The following is a 25,985-nucleotide window of genomic DNA, read 5'->3' on the forward strand; positions in this document are numbered from 1 at the left end:
TTGTCTTTACCTGAACACTGTACCCAGAAACACAAAAGCTTAATAGGTGGGTGGCTCTTACCTCACTCATTTGCAGAGAATTGGCTTTTGCTAGGACAACTTCGGGAGTGTCCACAATGGAGGTGAACTTCAGGGCCTCTGGCCGTGTCCTGTACAGTCTTTCGTTCACGAGGTCCTGAGCACCTTTCACTCTGGTCATCTCTACGGAGCCTTCTGGTATCCAGCCAATCCCACGCAGCCACTCCAGGTCTGCTTTATACACACTCTGCCAAGATGTCAGACCACAGTGTTCGGAATGTTAGACAGGCCCTCTATTAGCTGAAAACCCAAGGGTTTGAGGAGAGGGGTGGAGGAGCATGGGGGATGTTGGTAGGACACGAGGAAGAGCTGTGTTCTCAGAGGATGCAGGGGTTTTAATACTGATGACAAAAGTAATTGGTGTAAACACAGCTATTTCTACTATCCATTAATATAAGAGTATTTATGAATCCCACAATATACTAATGTGAAATGTTAAAGCAATTGCATAACTGGGGAAGGTTTAAAGGGAACCTGTGCTGACTCTCACTCCATTTTAACCCCGCGACAAATAACTCACATCTGTTTAGTGTTTTGGAACTGGTGATTATCATTTAAAAACGTTCAGATTTACTGTATCTTTACGATGTGTCGATTTGCCAGAAATTACAAACGGCATGAAAAACCAGTTCAGAAATAAAAGACACAGCCTCAGTAGAGCTTTCATCTCTGCATTTTGCTTGCCATGGTTTTTCTATTAAACTGTGTGAAGGATACTTCCCTCTCCCCACTCCGGCCTGGGCTATTCACTGCCCACAGATCTATACCTAGAGGCTCGACTGAACAACTAGCAAACATCCCTGCCTCCTTATTCCCCAAGCTCATGTTACATACATCGCTCTGCAGCTCATAGGCCTTCTTGGCTTGAATAATGTCATTCTGGTCAGGCAGGCACGTCCACTGGTGTAGGTAGTTCCTGTAGTCCACGTCGCTGACCAGGGTCTGGCACTTCTTGGCCAGCACCAAGCCCAGCATGTCCACCGGGCTGCTGAATTTGGTCTTCCACTTCTGGAATTCCTTCTTGTACTCCCTGTCACTGTGAATCTTCCCTGCATGCATGGCACACATGATCCTGGGATCGTCTTCAACGCTCTGGGCTCCGATGTGGTGGCCTTTCTGTTTTTCATAGGCTTCCTTGTATTTGTACTAAAATGCCAGAAACCAGTTCAGAAAAACCAGGTTTAGATCACGTGGTATGCACAAGAATTTCAAACCTCAACTTTCTAACATCTCAGTATAATTTTTATGCTTTTCTGCTATCATGAAAATAGCTGAGCTGGAGAGCTGGCTCAGTGGTTAACGGTACTGGCTGCTCTTCCAGAGGATGAGATGCTATTCCCAGCTCACAACCTGTACAGTTCTAGAGGATCACATGCCCTCTTCTAGCCTCCTTGAGCCACTCATACGGGGTATAGACATACATGCAGGCAAACACATACCTAAAATAGAATAAATTAAAATTAAGAGTGTAATGATTGATATATCCTTATTCTTGAGAATTATCCTTTAATTCCAAAATGTATTCTCTGCAAAATGAGTCTCTGTGTGTGTGTGTGTGTGTGGGGGGGGTGATCTGGAGAAATGCACATAGAAGCATTTGCATAGTGGTTCAATAACCAGAATGCTCGGCACTATGGGAAAAGCACAGGATCTAAGGGAAAGGCACTCACGTCGCTGGCAATATCCCTGGAGGCCTTGGCACTTTTGATGGAAATGGCATCCTCTCTCAGGTCATAGTCCTTCATCTTCGATTCGTCCCAGCCTTTGGTGTACAGTTTCTAGGTAGAAGGTAAACCACAACAGAGAACGGAACTGCTTTAGAAACCCAGCAGGCCACTCCCAAAGAAGACATCGTTGAGGAGGAAAAGCATTGCAATGGCTTCTACGGAGACTAAACGCCACCCGAGGACCCCTCTTACCTGGCTGATATTGGCAGAATTGCTCTTGGCCAGCAGGATTTCAGGGGTGTCTGGCATGACGTGGATGGAGGCTTTGTCAGCATCCCAAGCTTCTGTGTATAAATGCTGTGGAGAAGGAGAGTAAAGCCTTCTGCTGATCCCAGTCACGCCAGTTCTCATCAACTGTAACCCGTTTTTACTACACATAGAGCCTTCTAAAGGTAGTAAGCAATAAAACCTGGCAACACAGAGACAACTGGGCATGGCCTGAGCGCTCTCATAAACCAATACGATGGCCTAACTGTGAATCCTTTTCACCCAGTGAACCCTCAGCTTTCCGGAGAGCGCTTGGTTACACAGCAGAGGTCGTACACAGAGAAGTCAGCCTACAGATGAAGCTCAACCCAACTTGCTGGAAGCTGAGTGTTCCTGAGAATGATGTACACGTTTCTCACTGCTCTTGTCCAAAGGTCACAGTAGATTCTCTCTGCCTCTTTCTCTCGGTTCTCCTTTGTGATTGTTCTTGGTGTGGTGTAAACTGGTCTCTGGAGCTTTATTCTGCAAGCTCTCTCCGAGAGGCATTTCTAATTCTCTTCTGAGAGCTCACTCTCACAACGGAAGAACCGAAAGACACCCAGGTAGTTCAACTCAACCTGGAATGCACATGCGCCCACTAAGGATCTACTGATTTGATAAAAGATGAGCAGACAGATGGGAGTCTGAGGAAAACATTCTTCTCTCTTGTGCGATAACAATACCAGCTCGGCTTTAAAGTGGATTCTCACAGCCTAAATCAGCGGAACAAAAGAGGCAGCTAGGCTGTGGCATGAACCACGAACCAAGAGAACCAGGGGCCTACGTCTGCTCCACCTGGGCCAATGTTTCGTGCAGAGGCAGGTCACAGCTGAGGAGGGAATGTGCACTGGTGGGGAGGTGATCCCCAGGTTTGGCTTCCACGTGCACCTATGGTTAGAGGGCACAGTCGGAGGAAAGCACCAGAAGTTAGCTAGAATTCCCGCAGTCCTTCTACAGGAGGCTGCGGAAGTGGGCCCTCTCCTTATTGTTGCTCCCTGGCTCACCCTGCCATCCCCCGCCTCACGGGTCAAGTCCATGGCAGGCCTGACTGGTGGCAGACAGCCGCTAACAACTCACCTTGCTCATTGTGACGGCATTATTTTTCGCCAGGACGATTTCTGGGGTGTCGGTGATACAAGTGAACTTGAGCTGGTCGGCAGGCTGGCGATACTTCCTGTCACTCAAGATTTCGCCGGCTCTCTTCACCTTCTCGACCTCGACAGAGCCAATGGGAACCCATCCGATGCCTCTCAGCCACTCAAGGTCAGCTTTGTAGACGGCCTAGAAACCAAAGTGTTAAGCATTGAGATGTCGCCTCGTCATCCTGGCGTCTGACTGACCGAACACATACAAGGAATTACGGGATTGTAGCTGTGTACAATGTCAGGAAGACCCATCTTCGCCTAAAAAGGCTTATCAAATACCATGTCCCTAGAGTTGGTTGTTGTTCACCGCATTTCTAAGACCCATCAAGTCTCTTCAACATTTGATTTCAGTGGAACAAAGCATTAGGGACATTACTGCCTGACTTCCAGGGAAAGGTGCTTGCTGTGTGTGTGATGCCCACACCTCTTCACGTGGGAAGAATTCTCCTGGAACACAGGGGGTTCCCATGCTGTTGGGCAGCAGGCTTCTCAGAGAGTTACATGATAGACACAGGGTGAATACTACCAACTGACCACTTGGGAATGAATATGCTTTCTTGTGCAAATAAAAGTCGCCTTTTTACACGACTTTATATGCATGTGCTTCGAAATCTTGTTTTTCCTTGTACTTATTGTAAGTCTTTTTTGACTTGCCTTGGAATTCATTTTTTCATTGGATTTAAATAATCAGCTATAAAGAAACACTTCTTCTAAGGGCAACATTTCATTTTTATGGTTTTGGAAGAACTTTTTTTTTGTAATTTTGCAATACTATTACTTTCATAATTCTTCCAAAAGCAACTATTTAGTCAGAGCCCAATCACAGCAGGAAGCTACTGAACCAACAAGGGGGTGTCTGTGAGGCCACAGGGTGTCAACTGCTGACAACAAAAGTGTCCCTTGTATTTTTAGGTCACTACAACATTTCAGTTTCCTAGAAATTGGCCAAAAACTATGCATGTTTCATTCCTAAACATTCATTCACAAATTATTACTGATGTTTCCTGTAAGAAATTTGAGTCTGTGAAAGGATGTGGCAATCAGTCCAATTGGGAAATTAGTTTGCTTTAAAACAGGACTTCTTAACCTGACATCAGTGAACTTGGACATAGCTAAATATAACATCCATATTTTTATTAACATCTAAGTGAAACATAGCATTCAAACAAGTACAGCTATGGGTAACTGATTGCACTACTATTAATGCTACACGTGTCTTGGCAATATGTGTTAGAGACACTTGTGTTATTGCAGATGTTCCAGACTTCTTAAAATATTTATGCCTTTCACTTTTCTTTGGAATTAGTTATTATACCCAGAACTAGTTATTATAGGTATGACTGTAACTATTTAATGTGTTAATAAATAAGTACACACATGATCACATCTCCTATTTGGTTGGATATTTTCATAATCATTCTCAATATGCTTGGTTTCCTTTGAGTGCAATGCTTATTTTATGTATTTCATGGGTTTTATTAAGCTTCCCAAAGATTCTCTGACACTGAAAATGTAGTATTTCCCCACTGAACTGTTTGAAGACATGACTGAAGAATATCAGACCCACTTACATCGCTTTGCAGGTCATAGGCCTTCCGCGCCTGAATGACGTCATTCTGATCAGGCAGGCAGGTCCATTCATGTAGAGGATGCTTGTAGTCTATGTCGCTGACGAGGATCTGGCACTTCTTGGCCAGCACCACGCCCAGCATGTCCACCGGGCTGCTGTACTTGGTCTTCCACTTCTCAAAGTCCTTTTTGTACTCCCTGTCACTCTGGATCTTGGCCACGTGCATGGACCACATCATCTTGGGGTCATCTTCGATGTTCCGAGCTCCAATGTGGTGGCCCAGCTGCTTGCGGTAGCCTTCCTTGTATTTGTACTGGAGAAAGAAAAGTTATGCAAATCTGATGAAAGGAACGCATACTACTTCGGTGTATTTCCCCCACTATTATCAGGCAGAACAAAGACTATTACCTACCCAATTTGTAGAATAGGATCCTGATGGTCACAGTCCAACATGTTTGTAACAGGGTTGAGTCTACACTTCAGGGCTCCTTATATTTTGTATTCTTTCTTTCTCTAAGCTACACTACCCAGTATACATTGAATTCCAAATAAACTTACAGTATTTTTTTTAAACCATTAACATTAAAGATATTTTAGAATATTTCTCTTGTTGTTAGACCTTAGAACGAATTCCTTGGTCATGGATATGCATCACATTTAGGTAGAGTTTATGTGCCATGGAGCTATTCTCCTTATTAGTCAGTCAACATTACCTACATTTGCCAGAAGAGTCATTCCTTGGGGTTTAGAAACTATCTACTTTTAAAGTTCAAAAGCCACCCTTCTCGTTTTAACTTCCTATGGGGGGGCACCAAAGGAGGATGAAACTTGGAAGTGCAAACAAGGGCTGGCAACAAACACCCCAAAAGTGTCCCTCTGACAACATTTTAAAGAAACGCTTCTTTAAAAACTCAACTTACATCACTAGCAATCTCTCTCGATGCCTTGGCTGCTCGGATAGGAATGGCGTCCAGGCGCAAGTCGTAACCTTGCTTCTTGGCCTCTTCCAGCGACACTTTGTAGAGTTTCTGTGGAGAGAGTCCTGAGTCACCACCCCCTTCAGAAGAAATAACGCTGATTTCTGTTCAGCGCTTTCGGTCGCCATTTCAACTGAAATGAATCCCCTAGACACAGCGGTGGTGTCATAGATAATTAAGCATCAGAGGCCACAGATCCTCGGGCACATGTTTGAGACATCAGATTTTCCTGACTGGTAAATCTGAAAACATGTTGGGGGAGCACCCTCGTTTGGGTGCTGTACCATGGCTGACCCACAGAGGGTCTTACAGGAGGAGTGACACTCAGGGTATTTCCCCCAAGCACTCCATTTCCTGTCTGCCAACCAAAGCTTGGTCTTCCTTGTGGACCCACCACGTAGCCCAGGATTAAGTCGCGGGCAAGCTATTCCTTTTGTCAACAATGTCAGTTATAGGGTAGGTAATACATTAGGGAAAGCATTTGATGAAGGGAAGCATCATGATCCCTCGTTTGGCCTCTCTGGATACTCACATCGCTGTAGTTTATCCTGTTGAGTTTGGCCAGCATGATCTCTGGCGTGTCGGGCATGACGTGGATGGTTTTCTTGTCATTGTCCCAGGCTTCCGTGTACAAACGCTAGTAAGGAAAGGAGAAAATTATTTTGGTGTTCACAGAAATTGTCATCTCTTTGATACAAAGTAGAGCTAAATTTATTAAGGCTGCATTCCTTTGTTCATGACTAAAAGTTTATAAATACTTCAACTATTAAATAATTCAACTGTTCTGCAAGGTATAATTAGGCTTTAGTATTTAAAAATCTGTCTGAGAAAAAAATTATTTGCTGTTTCTTTTTTGAGACAGGGTTTACTATAGCTCAGTTTAGCTTCAAAATCATTACATATAACCTTGAACTCCGAATCCTCCTGTTTCTGCCTTCCAAGCACTGCGATTACAAATGTGGACCATCATGTCAAGTTTTACATATAGTATGCATGCATTTTAAGTAATATTTCAAATTTATTCATTGAAAATGTCATCAGTGAATATATGCTGTTTTATGTCAACTTGACACTGCCCGGAGTCATTTGATAGACCTGAACTTCAACTGACAAAATGCTTCCCTAAGAACAGGTGGTAGGCAAACCTGTTGACCATTTTCTTAATTAGTGATTGGTGGGGGAGGGTCAAGCCCACTGTGGGTTGGGTCATCCCTAGACTGGTGGTCCTGGGTTCTACAAGAAAGGGCAGCAAGTCAGTAAGCAGCACCTTCCATGGCCTCCGTATCAGCTCCTGGACCCAGGTACTTGCCCTGTCTGAGTTCCTGTCCTGACTTCCCTTGGTGATGAGCCAAAGAAACCCTTTCCTCCTCCAGTTGCTTTGGTCATGGTGTTTCATCATAGCAATGGTAACCCTGACTAAGACAGCGTACAATGTATCTTTATCCTCCAACTTCTTCTGGGCTCCCCTAACCCCCCCTCCTTTTCTCTCTCAACTTCACTCTTCTTTTTCATAATACTTTAAACAAGAATTTAATATTTTGAAGTATCACCAAGTAATAAACATATTTAAGTAGAAAAACATTTATATTAAGACAGGTAATATAAACTCAGAAAGCAAAAACCCACTTGTTTTAATATGTAGACTCTAGTTCTCTCTCCCTCTCTCTCTCTCTCTGTATGTGTGTGTGTGTGTGTGTGTGTGTGTGTGTGTGTGTGTGTGAAAGAGAGAGAGAGAGAGAGCAAGAGCGAGTGAGAGAGCTGGCAAGATGGCTCAGTGGGTAAGGGTGCTTCCTACCAAGCCTGACAGCCCGATTCCAGGGACTCACATGGTAAAGGGAGATAATTTAGTCATCTAACCTCCACATGCATGCCATGGCACACATGTGTACACACACACACACACAAACACACACACAATGTAAGTAAGTAAATAAATAAAATGTAATAAAGAATGTCAACAAGTGAAACTGTAGGTAAAGGCTTCAAAAACTAGAAAGAAGGTCAAGAAAGGTTAAAAAGCGTGGAGGAAACAAGGGAAAGAAAAAGGAGCCCACGTCATACGAAAGCAGAAGAGAGACTGGGTGGGGAGTAAGACAAAAGGGGCTGTGTGACAAAGGAGTGGGAAAGACGAGGGAGAGAACTAACAAAGCACATTTCATATGCCAACCGAAATCATTTGAGGAGGTATGATACGCCTCGGAGTAACTCCGAGACATAACAGCATGCCAGAGCCACTGTCTTGCCCTGTGGTAACTCTCGGGCTGCATGGTGGAGCGTGAAGACTCACCTTGTTCATGTTTATTGCATTGTTCTTTGCCAACACCTGCTCCAGCGAGTCGGTGATGCTGGTAAATTTCAACGTGTCTGGACGCTGGCGGTAGATATTGTCGCTTAGTATCTCTGTGGCCCTCTTGGCTTTAACAACTTCCAGGGAACCAATGGGAACCCAGCCAATGCCTTTCATCCACTCAAGGTCTGCCTTGTACAGATTCTGAAGACCAATGGGTAAGAGAGACGTGTTAACTCTTCTTTTCTGAGTCATCCCAAGACACACCACACTCAAGAAAACAGGAATACTGAGGGTAGGTGGGGGTATGTAGGAATATGCTCTATATAATATGGACATGTCCAAAAACCTTTAAAAATTAATTAATGAAAAAAAGAAACGGAATTTTTGCTGAACAGATAAAACTGCCAGCATACTTAGCCACCGGTCCCTGACTAATAGCCTTGAATTCACTAACGATTTTTTTCTTGAGCTTTTTAAAAAGGGACATTATCCTGTCCTTAAGGATTTTACAAGATCTTTCACAGAGGACCAGAGCGCCTTAAGCCTTGGCAAATGTGTTCTAATCATTTCAAATTAAACCACACGAGTAGACCAATAGCACAAAGGATGGCAATCACAAGACCCTTGCCTTAATTTCCATCTCTAAGAAGCCCAGCTCTCAAGTGAGTAAAGGGGATGTGCTGATGGAAAGATATTAGGTATTTATCCAGTTTATTCCTGAGCGAGCTGCTAATATGAGATAATTGGCTTTGAAAAAGCAAGGATGTCTTCATATTTTTCTTCTTGTAAATTTAAGTATAAGCAGCTATCAAAGTAATATAAAAACAATGTACTTTTATTCCCACGCTCCATTAGCGGCTGCCAACATGTATTCTCTTTCTTTTCGCTTCTACTTTGCTGGTCAAAACGTCACTAGTGATTCTTTCTTTCTTCCCTCCTTCCTTCCTTGGCAGGGTCTTATAGCTAAGGCTGGCTTTGAACTCCCAATCTTTCTGCCTCCACTTCCAAGGTTCTGGCATTACAGGAGTGAGCCACAATGACTGGGTCAGTAATGTTATTTTGAGGGCTAAGTGTTAGATGATTCAGACAAAAGAAGCCCGAATCACTAGGAAGCTAAATTCTGTATAACACTGATAGTATTTACTTCTTTTTTACCCACAACTTTTGGAGGGGTTCCCAATGAGAAACTCCTACTTCTAGGGGCATTTAGGTTCCCGGTCCTTGACACTCATCAGAATCTCACAGACTTTCTTCTGATATGTTTTTATCCTATACCAGGGATACTTACATCACTCTGGAGGTCATATGCTTTCCGTGCCTGTATGACATCATTCTGGTCTGGCAGGCAAGTCCATTCGTGTAGGAGGTGTTTGTAGTCCACATCACTGACCAAGGTCTGACATTTCTTGGCTAAAACAATCCCAAGCATGTCCACTGGGCTGCTGTATCTTGTCTTGTACTTCTCAAACTCTTTCTTATATTCACGGTCACTCTGCACTTTGGCAATGTGGAGGGACCACATCATCTTGGGATCATCGTGTATGGCTCGGGCGCCAATGTGGTGACCCAGCTGCTTCCGGTAGGCTTCTTTATATTTGTACTGAAAGAGACACAACCCAGAGTGTAAGGAGGAAGGAGGTGGTGGAGAGGACCGCTGCTGGTTTCTCCTGGGACACCATGCCTCGGGGCGAGAAGAACCCCACTGCTCCTTCTGTAAGTCGCAGAATCATATGCTGGCAAAAACTGGCCCAAAGTCATGACTGGAAGAGGCTGTTTAATCACAGCCACAAGCTAATTCAGTGCCCCAGAAGCCCTACCAGGCAGCCTGCTAGAAAGCACCCCAGCGTGTGTGCCTACGTGGCTCCCAGGCTTCTCCTTGGAAAGGCAGAGAAATATAGTACATATGTTACTCAAACTATGTACAGCCTACAGAAGCATACATGTGAGCCAGGAGCCATCGTTTTGAAATAAACAAATTCTGTTATTTAGTAGGTGTGGAGTTTGGGTTTCATAAAATGAGGAAACTATAGGGCCGTTTTGCCTGACAGTGGGAAAATATGGAGCACTATCGAATTTTACGTTTAATCAATAGTTACTGTAGTCAGTTTCGCCTTTTCTAACCTTAACTAAAAAGGTTTAAAAGCTATGAAGTTGGACACCGCTTCTACTTTGGGATAACTTTAAACATGTCCAGGAATCTGCTATCTTCATTTTTAGAGTATAGAAACAATCCCTTTATAAAACTCAGAACAAAGGAACCTTCGGCCTTTGGCTATCGTCCACCTCCCTTCCTGTGTGGGCAAACTCAGACACGCCTGTTTCATGTTTGGCTCCATTCTCTCGAGTATATCATGAGAGTTCATGAGCATCTCAACCCAGTCCATCTGACTGTGAGACGCCTGCTCTATTTAACAAAGACAAAAAGCAAATTCAACAGAGCACAGCACGTTGTAGACTATGAGCCTGGGATCACGAGCGGGTTATCCAGTCCCCATCTCTACTCAGTGGGGTTGGTGAGGCGAGAGAGGAGCAATGAGAGGTCCTATGGTGTTACAGAAGCGGGACCCCTGTGCCAGGGGCTGGCCTGACTGGGTGCCGAGTCAGTGCTTACGTCACTAGCGATGTCCCGGGAAGCCTTGGCGGCCACGATGGGAATGGCATCGCTTCTCAGGTCGTAGCCTTCCTTCTTAGCTTCTTCCATGGCCTGGCGATAGAGGCTCTGGGGAAGGAGGGAAGGCACTTTCAGTTAGAGAACTCACATTCGCTGGAAAACCACATTTTTGGAGGGGGGGGGTCAAAAGAAGACAACCCTTGGATGTAGAACTGTGCAGTCTTAACCGAAACAAAACAACAAAAGAATTTATCCAAGCTATTAAGTTAAATGGAAATTTCAGATTCAGTAAATTGTAACATGATGCCTTCTTGTACAATCCTTACAGGTTTTAGACACGAAGTCAGCAGTTCTCGGTGGTGGTGTCTAAGTCAGTAAGCATGGTTTACTCCATTCGTAAACCGGCAAAGAAGGATGCTAGGACTCCAGATTTGAAACAGGGACAGTTCTACCTGATAAACAGCACCACTCCATGATAATATACAACAAATCACTGTAAGCATGTGCTCATGATCGAAAGCATGCCGCAATGAGACCAAGCGACGACTTCGAAAAGTCTCTGCTAATATTTAATTGCTCATTAGTAATTGGTCTCAGCGGCTGGGAATTGGTAGCGGACACAGCGACAGCAAATACCAAAGACTGACAAGCCAGGAAAAGAAAAGATTCTGTTCTTGATTGGAACGGAGAAAACATTGCCACTGTTCAATTTCTATGGCAGAAGGCATCTTAAAAATGTCTTTGTTCACAAATTTTGACCAACTTTGTTGGTATCTTTACAATCATCCCCAAACTCTTCTGAAACAGTGTACTTTACAATCGTTGCTAACATTGCTCATCAATAAATCAAAACCAGCACTCTGATTTCATGACAGTGTCTCACTATGTAGCCCAGGCTGGCCTGGAACTTACAACCCTCTGACCTTATGTTCCTCAGTGCTGAGATAAACTGAACAGTATGTGCACCATGCTTGGCAAAATATTTACTTTAACAAGCAAATCTTAATTATAAAAAGTTACTAGATCTCTTAACGAGATGTGTTACTTCCAGAAGCTCACCGAGCTTTGAACGGAAAAGATTCTGATGACCACTAACGAATTAAATGGCCTGTCCGCACAGTTTTGTGTGTATGTATGGAGCCTCAGATGTACGGCACCATGCTAGTGAGACAAGTGTGCTTTGTGCTTTTAGAAAGTAAGGCCCTTATGTAACCATGCTTGGGCAGAGATTTTAATAGACACTCCAGAGTGGGCCTTGTCCTCTTTCAAAACCTTTAGAAAGTTTCACGACAAGGTCAGCCTCAGTGAGGATCCAACTTTTCGCCTTGTTTGTATCTCTCTCCTGCACTGTTTTCTGTGTCATATATATTTCTTTGTCTATTTGCTGTCTGTATTTCTCTATCAATAAAGACCACTTTAATGATACAGATTAAATCAAATGCAGTGCTCTACAGATTTTTAAATTAAAAAATTAAAATTTATTTTAAATTATTCAACCGATTAAGAGAAAATTATAGTCACCTCAAACTTCCATTCTTCAACTTTTTTTTTAACAGAGAATTTATTTTATTATTTCTGAGTATGTATAAGTGTCTGTGTGAATATATGCCAAGTGAATATACACCAACAGATCCCCTGGAGCTAGAGTTACAGGTGGCTGTGAGCTAATCTATGTGGAATGCTGGGTCCTGGGTCCTCAGGAAGAGCAGGGAGCTCTCTTAATTGCCCAGTCACCTCTTCAGCCCCAGAATATTTCTTTTATAGCTGTAAAACCCTATAACCCATCTATTATATTTTTCTATCCCAGAACAAATGCTTAACTATGACCTCATGGTACAATCGAGAAAAATAATCTGGAGCCAGCTCATGACCTCAGGTCAGATTTCTTTAATTTTTCCAACCTTTGAAAGAGGCACAGTGTTTTGAGGCAGACAGCACTTTTCATTATCTCCGAGGTCATTATTTAAAGCTTGTTTTGGGAAGTCACACGTGCAAGGTAACTAGAATAGCTACAGGAGCACACACGAGACAAAGTTGAGGTGTGTCTGTTTCATTTGCGGTCAAGGAGTGAACTGTGGGGTGAAAGCCCTTGGAAATGCCTTTCAGCGTCATTTAAGAGGGCCATTCTTAAACCTCATCTTCGGGAAACAGGGGCTCGGGAATTAATCTTGACCTTTGAAAGAAAGTAAACCAAGTTGGAAATTTTAGAATTAAGAAACATCCCTATCGATTCTTTCTAGTCTAAAAGGAAAATCTACTTCATTTCTCCTCAGGTAAGCAGGAGCCTCATTACAACCTGGGACAGAAGTTAGCCACATTTGCCTTAGGGACAGCAAGGAAAGGTTCAGCAGAGAAACCTACCCCAGTGTGACTGAGCTGGGGCAGGAGGCTCCTAATGTGGCTGAGTCCATGGCAGGATCTCCCCTAATGTGACTGAGCTGGGCAGGAGCTCCCCTAACATGGCTGAGCTGGGGCAGGAGACCCCTTAATGTGGCAGAACCAGGGCAGAAGCCTGCCCTAATGTGGATGAGCCAGGACTGGTCAGATATTATTGATGAGTCTGTTCTTTGATGATAGAGGAAGGAAAATCTCACCTTTTTTATTGATTAGTCTTTGCTATATGAGATAAGAAACATGCCTTTTCTTTAAGACTCTGTTATTACAAATAGAGGTGATTAATACAGATAAGATAAAAACTTGATCAAGTCTTGAGAGTAAAAGCTTAAAAATCAGAATACTTGAATCAGTTAGGTATTCTCCACCTTGACAAGAACAATCGAGTAAGAAACTACTTATGTAGTAGCAATTCTGCACTGTAAAGATATTATTTTCCTTTAGATTCTAATGCATCTAATAAATTTCAATGGCAAGATAAATTTGTTTGATTGCCCTTAGGCAACTTTGAAAAGGATGAATTAAAAAACCTCTCATTTGCATTTGGATCTTGTTAATAAACTTTGCTATTTCAAATACATTAAATACATTTAATTTTCTTCTACTTCCCTTTGCCAGGGAAATCCATGCATCTCTCTTGGGGCCCTCTTATACTAATTTTCATGGTGGCTTGAGGGTAAAACAAAGACATTAAAATTTATTAACCCACTACAACATCAGTTCCTATCCTACCCATAGTATAGATTTTTGTCATCTCAAAAGTTTCTGGATACTTTATGGATGAGGCAGCTGAAGAAAGCAAATATGTAGAATACATTCCAAAACAAGTCCTAATTTGACGAACAACACAATTTCTTTGGATCTTTGTGTATGTGCATCTCCTTTTCCCTACCCCTCCCTCTGTGTGTGTGTGTGTGTGTGTGTGTGTGTGTGTCCAGGCACACACACGCCACAGTGCACTTGTGGAGTCAGAGGACAACCCTGAGTGTCAGTTCTAAATTTCAGTTCTAAATTTCTATCCCGTTCAAGATGCGCTCTCCTGTGTGTGCCTGGCTAGCTCGCCTGGGGATTTTCAGGAATTCTGTCTCTACCCTCACCTTTCATTCGTTCTGGAATTAAGATGCTCACTAGCACTTCTGGCTTCACATGGTTTCACAGGGTCTCAGCTCAGGCCATGACGTTTGCATAGCACTACTTTACCCACGGACCCACCTTTCTAGCTCCAGCAATAACTACTTTCAGTTGAAATCATTATTCACTTATTACCTGTTGATTGTAAGGGCTGATACTTTTGTGTTTGTCTTTCTAATTTTTGATACAACTATATCCAGATTTAAAGTAAGATAATGGGGATTAAACCAAACCTAAGAAGAGTGGGCTACATCACGACTGTGCTGAGTGACAGTCTGACGTTCCCACATCAGCCAAAGTCAGTGTGAGCAGATGAAGGGAATCAAGAGCAGGTAGGTCTTACCTCACTGTAGTTTATTTTATTTTGTCTGGCCAACATAATTTCGGGTGTATCAGGCATAATGTGGATTTGGGTCTTGTCTTTCTCCCAGGCTTCTGTGTACAAGCGCTGTGAAGGAGAAAACAATAAAAGGGTCAGAAGAAAAAAAACCCAAACATGTTTTAATGAATCATGATCATGAGCAAACTGAAAAATGGCCTCTTTGCCAACTGTGCTGTGTATATAGTTTACACTCTATTCAATCCTTTTGATTTTTATAGGGTATCTACTGTCACTAAATATAAACATATACTAATATGAGAAAAATACACAGAAAAGCAGACACACACACACACACACACACTACCAGGTCACTCAAAGCACAATTAAAATTTCAAAACCAAGAATTTCCCCAGGATATTTATATATCCATATGTTTACTACGACTATGTTAAAACTCTTTTCATAAGTTTCAAGAAAGAAGATTCAATACCAATAATACAGTACTCTAACAGACTTAAAAGATGTTGGGCCAGGCAGTGATGGTACATGCTTTTAATCCCAGCACTTGGGAGGCAGAGGCAGGCAGATCTCTGTGAGTTCAAGGCCAGCCTGGTCTACAAGAGCTAGTTCTAGGTCAGCCAGGGCTGTTACACAGAGAAAGCCTGTTTTGAAAAACCAAGAAAAAAAAGATGTTGAGCCCCAAACAGTCATTTGATTTTAATATTTTCATATTTTTGGTTGTGAGCCTAGCCTTTAATGGCTGAGCCATCTCTCCAGCCCGATTTTAATATTTTTAAATTTTTAATCCTGTGCACGCATGTGGGTCTGTGTGTGGGTCTGTGTACATGAGTGCAGATGCCCACAGAGGTCAGAGAAATCAGATCTCTTGAAGCTGTTCTTACAGACGGTTGTTAGCTGCCTGGCATGGGTGCAGTAGGCACTCTTAGCTGCCGAACCATCTCTCCAGCCCCAAAGAATCCTATTTGTAACACTGACCATTTCACAAAGAGACAACAAACCAGAAACTCCCCTGTCCGTATTTGAAATTTTTCTATAAGGATATATAGAACTCAGCTAAACCACTGTACTTAGGACAAGAATTTAACTGGATAAAATAAAAGAAGACCAACTTAGAGACCATAGTTACTCATTCTAAATGACTCACACTCCTGCTTTGTCTTTCCTTAGGCTGGGCACTCACCTTGTTCATATTGAGGGCGTTGCTCTTGGCCAGCACCTGCTCCAGAGAATCCGTCACACTGGTGAACTTGAACTTGTTTGGAGGCTGGCGGTAGATGTTGTCACTCAGGATCTCCGCGGCCCTCTTGCACTTGACCACATCCAGAGACCCGATGGGGACCCAGCCAATGCCTCTCAGCCACTGGAGATCTGACTTGTACACATTCTGGGAAGAGGGGAAGGGCAGATGTTACCCCCAAGAATCTCTGTGTTGGTCTCACACTTCACCACATCCAGAGACCCAGTGGGAACCCAGCTATTTCCATTCATCCACTAGAAGACTTTAAATGCTCTAGTGAGATCCAACATGAGAGCGGGTGCCACTGAGCTTGTCATGACACTTGGTCTCAAAAATGAAGACTAAGGACTGAAAACCTTGGGAAACCTTAAGCTTTGTATATGTCTTTAAAAACACGAAGGCAAGCCAGTCAGTGACGGCACACGCCTTTAATCCCAGCACTCAGGAGGCAGAATCAGGTGGATCTCTGTGAGTTGAAGGCCACTCTGGTCTACATAGTGAGTTCTAGGGCAGGCTTCAAAGCTACAGAGAAACCCTGTCTTGAAAAGTCAGGAAAAAACATGAAGACGAATTGTATTTCATCTTGTAAAATATATAAGGTTCTCTTTTAAAAAATATGTAGAGCGCATTTGAAAAACTGAGAAGTAGAAATAAGATGTTGTCAGCCTCCTGAGGGCTCTACCCAATATTAAACATAAACGTCATTGTGAATTACTATCAGGAGTGGGATTCCCAAAGGTCTCAGCACTCACATCGCTCTGGAGGTCATAGGCCTGCCGAGCGTGGATGACGTCATTCTGGTCAGGCAGGCACGTCCACTGGTGTAGGTAGTTCTTGTAGTCCACGTCGCTGACCAGGGTCTGGCATTTCTTGGCCAGCACCACACCCAGCATGTCCACCGGGCTGCTGAACTTGGTCTTCCACTTCTCAAAGTCCTTCTTGTACTCCCTGTCACTCTGGATCTTGGCCACGTGCATGGACCACATCATCTTGGGGTCATCTTCGATGTTCCGTGCCCCAATGTGGTGGCCCAGCTGCTTACGGTAGCCATCTTTGTATTTGTACTAAAATAAAAATGGTCATTTTTTTCAAAAAAATTAATGAAATGGGTTAAGAGTTTGATTATTTTAAAATCTTTCTATTTTTCAGCTCTTGCTAAGAAATAAAGTTATCTGCATATTTCCATATCTCTATTCTAAACTGTGGTTTAAATGCTCAGCAACACTCTGGTGGGAATACAGGTCAAGCTAAAAATATCCTATTTCTTGCAGACATCAAGTCTCTGGACATAAAGGTAGTAACATTTTTCAAAAGCCAAATCAGAAATGTATACGGCTTTCTCGTCATCTTTGGCTAGTAAAACCACTAACTAGAAATCTTATGTGTGATTTCATGAATATTATTCTTCAGTTGGTAGACAAAATTTCGCCTTCCACAATCCTCAAACTGCATCCCGAGTCTGGCTCTGGTGATGGTCATTGAGTCTCTTGACTCCCAGAAATGGGCAGGACCGGACCGCCATGTTGCATGTCCTGTGCCAAGTATGGCTGCAGTGAGGCTTCCACAAGTGAGAAAATGGCATGGACTTGAGCAGGTTAATACTTTGGTGGTGGTGGGAGCGGCTACCTCGGTGCTCTCTGGTGACAGGGTCACGGAAATTTTAACGTAGATCTACTGTAGTCTACATTCTACCCAGGACCTATCAGAGACAGCAGAAGGAGTATTTGAACTCATCATTCTTGGTTTTCTTCATCTTCATCTTTCTGATTTCACTAGATGATGGGAAGGGTGCACTTTAGATAATTTTCAAAGAAAAATTTTGGCAATAATACAGAGCAAGTTTGGGGAAAGGTAGAGTTTCCTGTCCCATACCAGGTCTTTATCTATTGGACAATGAATACAATCAAGTTATTGTCTAGTATTTCCTATGCTTGTGAAAGCTAGAATCAAATATAAAGATAAAATTTTCCTAATTATAAACCTGAAATACTATAGATTATGATTCAGTTTTAAACTAATGGTATCTGGTTTTAACCTTTTGGAATTAAAAAAAATTTTTTTTCCAAATAAGAAACATTTATGCGATTTAAAAATAAGTCAATAGATGTGTTCTAAGAGGCAATTCAAATGCATTTTGTCACTGTGTCACTGAGCCTGCTTCCCAGTCTGTCTAACCACATACATATGAGCCACTACTCACGTCACTGGCGATATCTCTGGAGGCCTTGGCTGCCACGATAGGAATGGCATCAACACGCAGGTCATAGCCTTTCTTCTTTGCTTCTTCATTGGCAAGTTTATACAGACTCTGCAGAAAGAGAAGAAGGTTAAGAGCAACCATTTGGAGAGTATCAGGTGACTCCCACAACGTGACTTTTAAAGAACGGAACTGGATACGACTTAAGGTCCTGGTGATAGGGGAAAGCAAATGAATTCTATTCTAATTTTCCAAAAAGTATTTAGCTGGGCATGGTGGTGCACACCTTTAATCCCAGCACTTAGGAGGTAGAGGTAGGTGGATCTCTGAGTTTGCCTGGTCTACAGAGCAACTTCCAGGATAGCCAAGGCTATACAGAAAAATAACTGCCTTGAAAAACAACAACAACAACAAAATTCTCCCCAAATCAAAAAAACTATTTAGTGTCAGAAATGGATTAGACATAGTAATGGGTATTAAAACTGATATAATAATCTATTAGATATTTTATCATTACAAGTTTATATATCACTTATAGATTAATGATAAAACTATTGATATAGACTCATATAATTTATTAATATAGATAAAATATAATCTATACATGCTGCTGAGTAAAAAGGAAATGGGAGAGAAATATACTCAATATTATTAATTTTACTTATATGGCAAGTACTATTGCTCATTTCTTCACTGCCTAACTTTTATTACAACAGGCAATATCTTACAGTGCTTAAAAATCAATTAAAAATATATAACTTAGAATATAGTTGACTATATTTGATTATATATATATTATATATATTTGATTATATGTATTCACAATACTAGATTTTGGTATAACTTAGAATATAGTTGACTATAATCTCAAGACTAGATTTTGATGTAATTTAGAAGATAGCTGACTATACCCTCAAGACTAGATTTTGGTTCTCTGTTAGGGAAACATGTTTATAAAACTGCACTTTCTGTGAATGAGCCAGCCCTCAGCATCATTGTTGGAGCGGACTGTTGTAAAGGAACCTCAGTTCCTCTACCTCTGCTCCCTTTCCTGACCTTTCTACTCCTTGCTTCTCTCTCCGCCCTGGACGGTGCGGTGACTTATCTGATGGCTGTAGGATGGATCTGTGACATGTACAGCCAGTCTCTCCCCTCTGGGTAGTGAGTCTCCTGCCCTCTCAGGAGGTTATAATCTCTGAAGCGCGGTGAGGGCAGGCTGCCTGCTCTGCGCACCTCACTTAGCTCTCTCACATGCGCTAATTCTAGTAGTTTTTAAAACAGTGGTATTTTGACTATAGTTTCTGCCCCTTCGTTTCATTTCTCAATTTTAAGTCAAGCTCAGTGTGGGGAAGAGGTGTGTGTTAGTGAAGAAGGCTCTCTGCTGGGGCTACGAGACACAGCCAATTAAATATAACTAAACATACCACATCAGTTGGACTTGAATTCCAGGTATATGAACATTAGTTACTGGTGTTAATAATGAGCCAGTGTTTTATCTGGCTAACTTACTCCTTACCAGTGCCCAAAGTCACTCCTTGGTCTATCTGTTTACTTTAGGAATAACTTCAACGTGTAAGAAACAGTGAGTGCAGTTTGCCTGCAGAATCTCATGAAATGCAGTATTCAACCCAGAAACAGAAGGGGAGGGGCCAATGTTCATGTGAAAGAGACACGTTATTGAGTGCCCACATCTCCCACCAGCCTACACGAGAATCTCCACGTGGCGCTGGAGGCCCCCTACCTCACTGTAGTTGATTCTGTTCTGCCTTGCCAGCATGATCTCCGGTGTATCAGGCATTACGTGAATTTGAATCTTGTCTTTGTCCCAGGCCTCTGTGTATAATCGCTATAAAAATAAGACAAGGTGTTGAAAGAAAACCATTTAAGATAGGCACTCCAAAAGTCACTGAAAGACGATTATTATTGATTTATTTAGGAAAAATGAGCTACATTTGATTGTACTAGAACAAGGGTTCTCAACCTGGAGGTTGTGACCCCCTTTAGGGTCGAATGACCCTTTCACAGGGGTCACATATCAGATATCCTACATATCAGATATTACATTATGATTCATGAGTAGCAAAACTACAGTTATGTAGTAGTAACAAGATAATTTATTCATGAAGGTCACCACAACATGAGGAAGTGTATTAAAGGGCTACAGACTTATGAAGGTTGAGAACCACTGGACTAGAGGTTTGGGATGCTGCTTGTTACCAACACTAAAACTGGAAACAATGAAACTTACTAAATTTCAAGAACAATTTCAAAGTTAAATGTGATTCTGTCCCTTAGGGAGAACTTTGAATCCATTAGTCATTCAAGAGTAAAGGTATGAAGCCTGTGAAGTCCGAGGTGGCTGGGCTCACCTTGTTCATGTTGAGGGCGTTGTTCTTGGCCAGCACCTGCTCCAGAGAATCTGTCACACTGGTGAACTTGAACTTGTCCGGAGGCTGACGGTAGATGTTGTCACTCAGGATCTCTGCGGCCCTCTTGCACTTGACCACATCCAGAGACCCGATGGGGACCCAGCCAATGCCTCTCAGCCACTGGAGATCTGACTTGTACACATTCTGGGAAGAGAGAAAGAAGGCAGGAGCTCTTCATCGAGGGAAAAGTGATAAAGTCCACTTATTGTAAAGATGCAAATGACCTCAGTAAGAAAGTGAAGATCTATTGTTTTCAGAGAGAGCAAGCTTATTGCAGGCACATGACAAGAACAGCTATGCTCAAAAACGACCCAAAAATCTTTTCTTATTTACAATCAAAATACGCCAAATATTGACATTGTTAGGAAAGAACTGATCCTAAGTAAGGCCTATCAGTCATGCTACTGACTTTTATAAATAATGTACCTGGGACAGAATGCCAACCCAGAGTGAGAAGACTCATGAATTCCCACAAGTTACCAGTAAGTCCATATATAACCTTAGCCTCCTGAAACATCCTGTGGCTATCAAAATGTTTGCTTTCTAAGAATACTGACAACATGCAGAAACGTATTTCAATGAAATTGATTGGCATGTGGAACAATGTGGATGGGGAAATTTATGTGCAGGGTTTGGGGGGGTTAAATTGAACTAGATTGTTGCTTTCAGCACATATTTTATTATATTTCAAATTATCTTCTTAAAAAATGAGTGACTTCAAGTGACAAGGGACATATAATAAGAAGGAATCTTTGATGTCCCCAGTTGTCATACTGTCCAAGATTGGGGACAATAAATGCACATGGTACTGGGCTGGGATCTCAGTCACTTTCCCACCAAGTTCTCAGGGTGGACGACTCAGGCTAGTTTCCATTGGCATCCATTTTGCCATATGCTTTTTAGTTCATTTTAAGCCTCTTTTTTTCTGCTCAAGATCTCCTAAGTATTTCCCAACAATGTTACTGGACTCCCCTGGTCCTCTATCTAGGAGAATTTCAGCAGCCCTGGGAACTGAATGAAAAAATAAATGTGGATTTCATAGACAAGGACTCCTGGCACTGCCCGGTGCCGACTGCTTAGCATGCTTGAAGAGCCACCGCAAGGCTGGCTAATGCAGTGCTTGCTGTATTTGCAGGGCATGCCTCCTGCAGCACCAAAACCAACCACGGTGCAGGGAAGGCAGCCCAGAACAGGCACTTGGCAAACCATGGCCGACAGTATATCAGTATATTAGTTACTGTGTGTGACCACTAATCCTTCTTCACCAATCCCCAAAGCCCAGAGCAGATGCGGGAGTCTTGCAGGTGGCTGTACAGCTCCGAGGAACGGTCATTAATGTGTAATTATTGTGGATTCATCTCATTCTCCAAAGCTCTCTAGTGCTTTGTAATTGCTTCAAATATTTATCAAACACGCCGGGTTGGAAATGTGCTCCTCACACCCAGCTCCGAGACAGCACATCCACCGCCAGTAGATGCTTAGTTTAAGCCATTAGCATCTGACTCCCCACACAGATAGAGCAAATGTCAGTAGGACTGTCCAACAGCTTGCAAACACAGCAGCTTCTTCTGAGAGCAGCTTGAATCCTACGCATTAGTAAACTAATGACTGGAACCACCAAGGAAAACAATAGTACATCCTAGAGGGGTGTGTGTGTGTGTGTGTGTGTGTGTGTGTGTGTGTGTGTGTGGTGGGATTAGATCCAGGCTTACACACACTAGACAAGCACTCTACCACTGAGTTAGATCTCCAGGCTTTCAGAGGAATTTTTTAAAATAAAGAATTTCTTTTCCCAAAACAGTTAACTTTCTAAAGAATAGAAGAAAATATTTCTTCTTTCTAAAGAATTCTTTCTAAATTCTAAATATTTCTTCTTTCTAAAAATTCTTTCTAAAGAATAGAAGAAAATAATGCTCTGTTGTAGAGCATTAAATCACACATGGCTTAATTATAGGTTTGTCTTCATAAAATCAAGTCCAGTTAAGAAGTAGCATTTCCTAATAAAGATGTCAGTTACCAACCAATAACTCTTAGCTTGAATAGGCCTGTGGGTTGGGTATCAGGAACAACCTTTTTATATAACTTGGAGGCTCTTATACAGATTCCACACTCACATCGCTCTGGAGGTCATAGGCCTGCCGAGCATGGATGACGTCATTCTGGTCAGGCAGGCACGTCCACTGGTGTAGGTAGTTCTTGTAGTCCACGTCGCTGACCAGGGTCTGGCACTTCTTGGCCAGCACCACGCCCAACATGTCCACCGGGCTGCTGTACTTGGTCTTCCACTTCTCAAAGTCCTTCTTGTACTCCCTGTCACTCTGGATCTTGGCCACGTGCATGGACCACATCATCTTGGGGTCATCTTCGATGTTCCGTGCCCCAATGTGGTGGCCTAGCTGCTTACGGTAGCCATCTTTGTATTTGTACTGAAATGAAAATTTACAAAGCAGAGTTATATTGTACATACTTTGATGACAAAAATTTGTAATTTCATCATAGTTTAACTGACTTTTGCTGATGAGCACCAACTCCAATCAACACCTTGGCCTTTACCCTTAAAGCCTGTGGATGCAGTAAAGTAGATAGATTTCATACAACATACACAAGACAGGAAGCACACACACACTGGGGAAGGTCCTACAGAGGAGTCAGATTGAGGCCATTTGAGCAGGGGTAACCTGAAGAATTGGAGTTGACACACTGAAAGTGGCCAGAAAGGAATGCATTTGGGAGCATTGTGTGTTTAGTAAGCCATAAAGTAGCTTCATGTGGTTGGATTGTGCATTAAAGAAGGTATTCCACACCAGATTCACACATTCATCATCACTGGCAAATTTCTATCATCATCATAAAGACCGATTATATTGGTAAAGTTGCTATGGCAACCCATCTGGTTAAGAGTGCTCTTAGCAAGGCCATTGTGTTCTATCTTCACAAGGATCACGAGTGTTTCTTTAATTATGACAAGTTGATGCCTTCAGTGCGGGACCTAAGCCAGTCATCCCCAGCACAGACTTCCCATTCTAAAGACAACTGAGGCAGAAAGTAAAGGTGAATAAGTGGGAAGGGGCATGGCATAGTGGGAAGGAATGAGTGTGTCTGGTTTCAACTTCACCACCTATTGAGCCTGATCCTGGGAGAGCAGTTTGATAAGTCATAAAATGGAGATGATGACAGTGTGTACCATTTGGGTAAAATACGAAGATAATGCACAGAAGGCTCTTTGTAGATTTCTTAAAGTTGATTATTTAATTATTTATTACTGTTGGCATTGATCCTTTTGCTGAGGCAAAGAAGGGGCTAATATACAAAAACTGAAGTGAGCCACTAATATTCTTATAAAAAAAAACCAGTCTGCCTTCACATTTGTTAACAGCGAGCCTAGGTATATAAAGCAGGAATCCATTCCTCAAGGATTTGGGAGGCACCAGGTAGGCAGGACGACTTGGCAAGGGTAGGGGGTGGGGCAAGGATAGGGCTTGCTACACTGCATAGTCAGGAATGGGCAAGGTGCAAGCCTGGGCTAGAAGTCTCCATCTGGTACTGATAGATGCTTTCTCTTCGTAATCTGATCCGGGTGAGGTGCAATAGCAAGGCTCACACGCAGTTTAAATACTATTCACTAAAACACCACATAAAGTCAGCCCCAGATCCTCATCAGAATGGAGGCCTGTGAGGTATTGATCACTCATACATAAACATCTTCAAGCCTGAAGCTTCTGCTCCAGCATTCTCTCATGCTACGTCCTAGGGGAGTGATTCCTTTTTTTCTTCTGAGAACGCAAACCCCTTTCACAAATACCAAGTTTCCCATTGCCTCCAAAACCAGATTTCTGGAAATTTTCATAAAAGGAGATTTTTTTTTGTCTATTTATTTTGAGATATACATTATGTCCTGGCCAGTTTTATGCCAACCTGACACAATCTAGATTCGTCTGAAAGGGGGGAACCTGAATTGAAAAAATGCCTCCATAAGATCTATCTGTAGGGGAGGGACTAGCCCATTGTGGGTGGTGCTATCCCTGGGCTGGTGGTCCTGGGTTCTATAAGAAAACAGGCTGGGTGGTGGTGGAGCATGCCTTTAATCCCAGCACTTGGGAGGCAGAGGCAGGCGAATCTCTGTGAGTTTGAGACCAGCCTGGTCTACAAGAGCTAGTTTCAGGACAGGCTCCAAAGCTATAGAGAAACCCTGTATCAAACAAACAAACAAAAAACAAAAAAACCAAACAAAAACAAGCAAACAAACAGAAAACAGGCTAAATAAGCCACGAAGAACAAGTCAGAAAGTACTGTTCCTCTATGGCCTCTGCCTCAGCTCCTACCTCTAGGTTCTTGTCCCTTTTGAGCTCCTGTCCTGACTTCCTCTGATGATGAACAGCAATATGGAAGTGTAAGTCAAATAAACCCTTTCCCCACGTGCTCTTCGCTTGTGGTGTGTCATCACAGCCATAGACACTCCTACCAAGACACATTGCTCTAAAGCTTGGGCTAGCCTAGTAGTCACTGTGTGCTGGCCTCATACACAGGACAGTCCTTTTACCTCGGCCTCTGAAGTGCTGGGGTTGCGTGCACACACCACCACACACAGCCTACGGAAAGTACTTGGTGAAGCTCAGGGAGAATGTCACACCATGCTGCTCACGGAACGGGAAGAGAACTGCTAACTCACGTCACTGGCGATATCTCTGGAGGCCTTGGCTGCCACAATGGGGATGGCGTCACTTCGCAGGTCATAGCCTTTCTTCTTGGCTTCTTCATTGGCAAGTTTATACAGACTCTACATTTGAGCCATGGCCCGGAAAGAAAGGAGTTGGTCAGATGCTTATGTTCATATCTAAAAACTAATAGACGATTTAAATAATTCATAAAACTCTCCATGAAGTGCTTATTAGAATGTGATTTCTGAGTTCCAAGCCTTTTCTCTTCTGCTACCAAGAAAATACCTATGAAGATTACTATATCTGATTATCCTAAAACTTTACAATGAATTAAATAAACGAATATACATGTAAGATGTCTCCAGAGAAATCAAGCTCAAGCCTAAGGAGACATGCAGGCGAACTGTTGTTTGCGGCCTGACTTTGTGCCCGTGACGATGCTGGGTACTTGGCAACCAAGGAAGAAGAGAATCAATCCCTCAGTCTTCAAGTTTTTGGGAGAAGTGATGAGAGCCTGGTAATTGAGGGGACCGGCTGCTGAGAAGTCAAACCACACGAGACAATTTAACCACAGAGGTCAACTGCAGAGATGACAGAGTTCCTGGAAGCAGTCATTTACTGTGGTCTGAGAATGAAGGAAGTCCCTGCCCAGGGCTGCCCTTGGATGACACCTTGAATGATAAGTGAGGTTTCAAAAGACTAAGCTGGTGTTCAGGGGAACTGAGGGCATGTGAAGGAGTGGGGCTAGCAACCAGGGAGGAATGCCAGACACGGACTGAAAAGATTCTGGAGTTGCAGCATAGCGCCTGAGGCTAAGGAAAGAACGTTGCATTTGGGCTTGGGTTACAATTCCAAGGCAAGGTGCTTGGCAGTACACTTGAGGCCCTGAGTTCAACCTCTGGTACCAGTGTGGGGCAGGGCAGACATTGTTGCTTACTCCCATAGGAACCAA

At 42.8% G+C, this 25,985-nt stretch overlaps 1 protein-coding gene across 6 annotated transcripts in view; it reads right to left on the reverse strand.

The window, feature by feature from the left end:
* Neb (nebulin) overlaps positions 1-25,985 on the reverse strand; it is a 182,921-nt gene that overhangs the window by 78,893 nt on the left and 78,043 nt on the right. For 5 of the 6 annotated variants that reach the window (XM_087899946.1, XM_087899947.1, XM_087899945.1 and 2 more), the window contains 19 exons: positions 25,045-25,152; positions 22,490-22,801; positions 20,316-20,519; positions 19,688-19,792; positions 17,950-18,057; positions 16,502-16,813; positions 15,693-15,896; positions 14,513-14,617; positions 10,645-10,752; positions 9,322-9,633; positions 8,031-8,234; positions 6,276-6,380; positions 5,687-5,794; positions 4,768-5,079; positions 3,129-3,332; positions 1,998-2,102; positions 1,749-1,856; positions 913-1,224; positions 62-265 (listed from right to left, as the gene is read on the reverse strand). In XM_087899946.1, coding sequence (XP_087756072.1) covers positions 62-265; positions 913-1,224; positions 1,749-1,856; positions 1,998-2,102; positions 3,129-3,332; positions 4,768-5,079; positions 5,687-5,794; positions 6,276-6,380; positions 8,031-8,234; positions 9,322-9,633; positions 10,645-10,752; positions 14,513-14,617; positions 15,693-15,896; positions 16,502-16,813; positions 17,950-18,057; positions 19,688-19,792; positions 20,316-20,519; positions 22,490-22,801; positions 25,045-25,152 — 3,540 coding nt within the window. The remainder of the gene's footprint in view (positions 1-61; positions 266-912; positions 1,225-1,748; positions 1,857-1,997; positions 2,103-3,128; positions 3,333-4,767; positions 5,080-5,686; positions 5,795-6,275; positions 6,381-8,030; positions 8,235-9,321; positions 9,634-10,644; positions 10,753-14,512; positions 14,618-15,692; positions 15,897-16,501; positions 16,814-17,949; positions 18,058-19,687; positions 19,793-20,315; positions 20,520-22,489; positions 22,802-25,044; positions 25,153-25,985) is intronic. The other variant, XM_087899948.1, reaches the window with a different exon arrangement.

This window comes from Myodes glareolus, chromosome 21 (assembly GCF_982192425.1).
Source record: "Myodes glareolus chromosome 21, mMyoGla1.1, whole genome shotgun sequence".
Classification (NCBI taxonomy): domain Eukaryota; kingdom Metazoa; phylum Chordata; class Mammalia; order Rodentia; family Cricetidae; genus Myodes; species Myodes glareolus.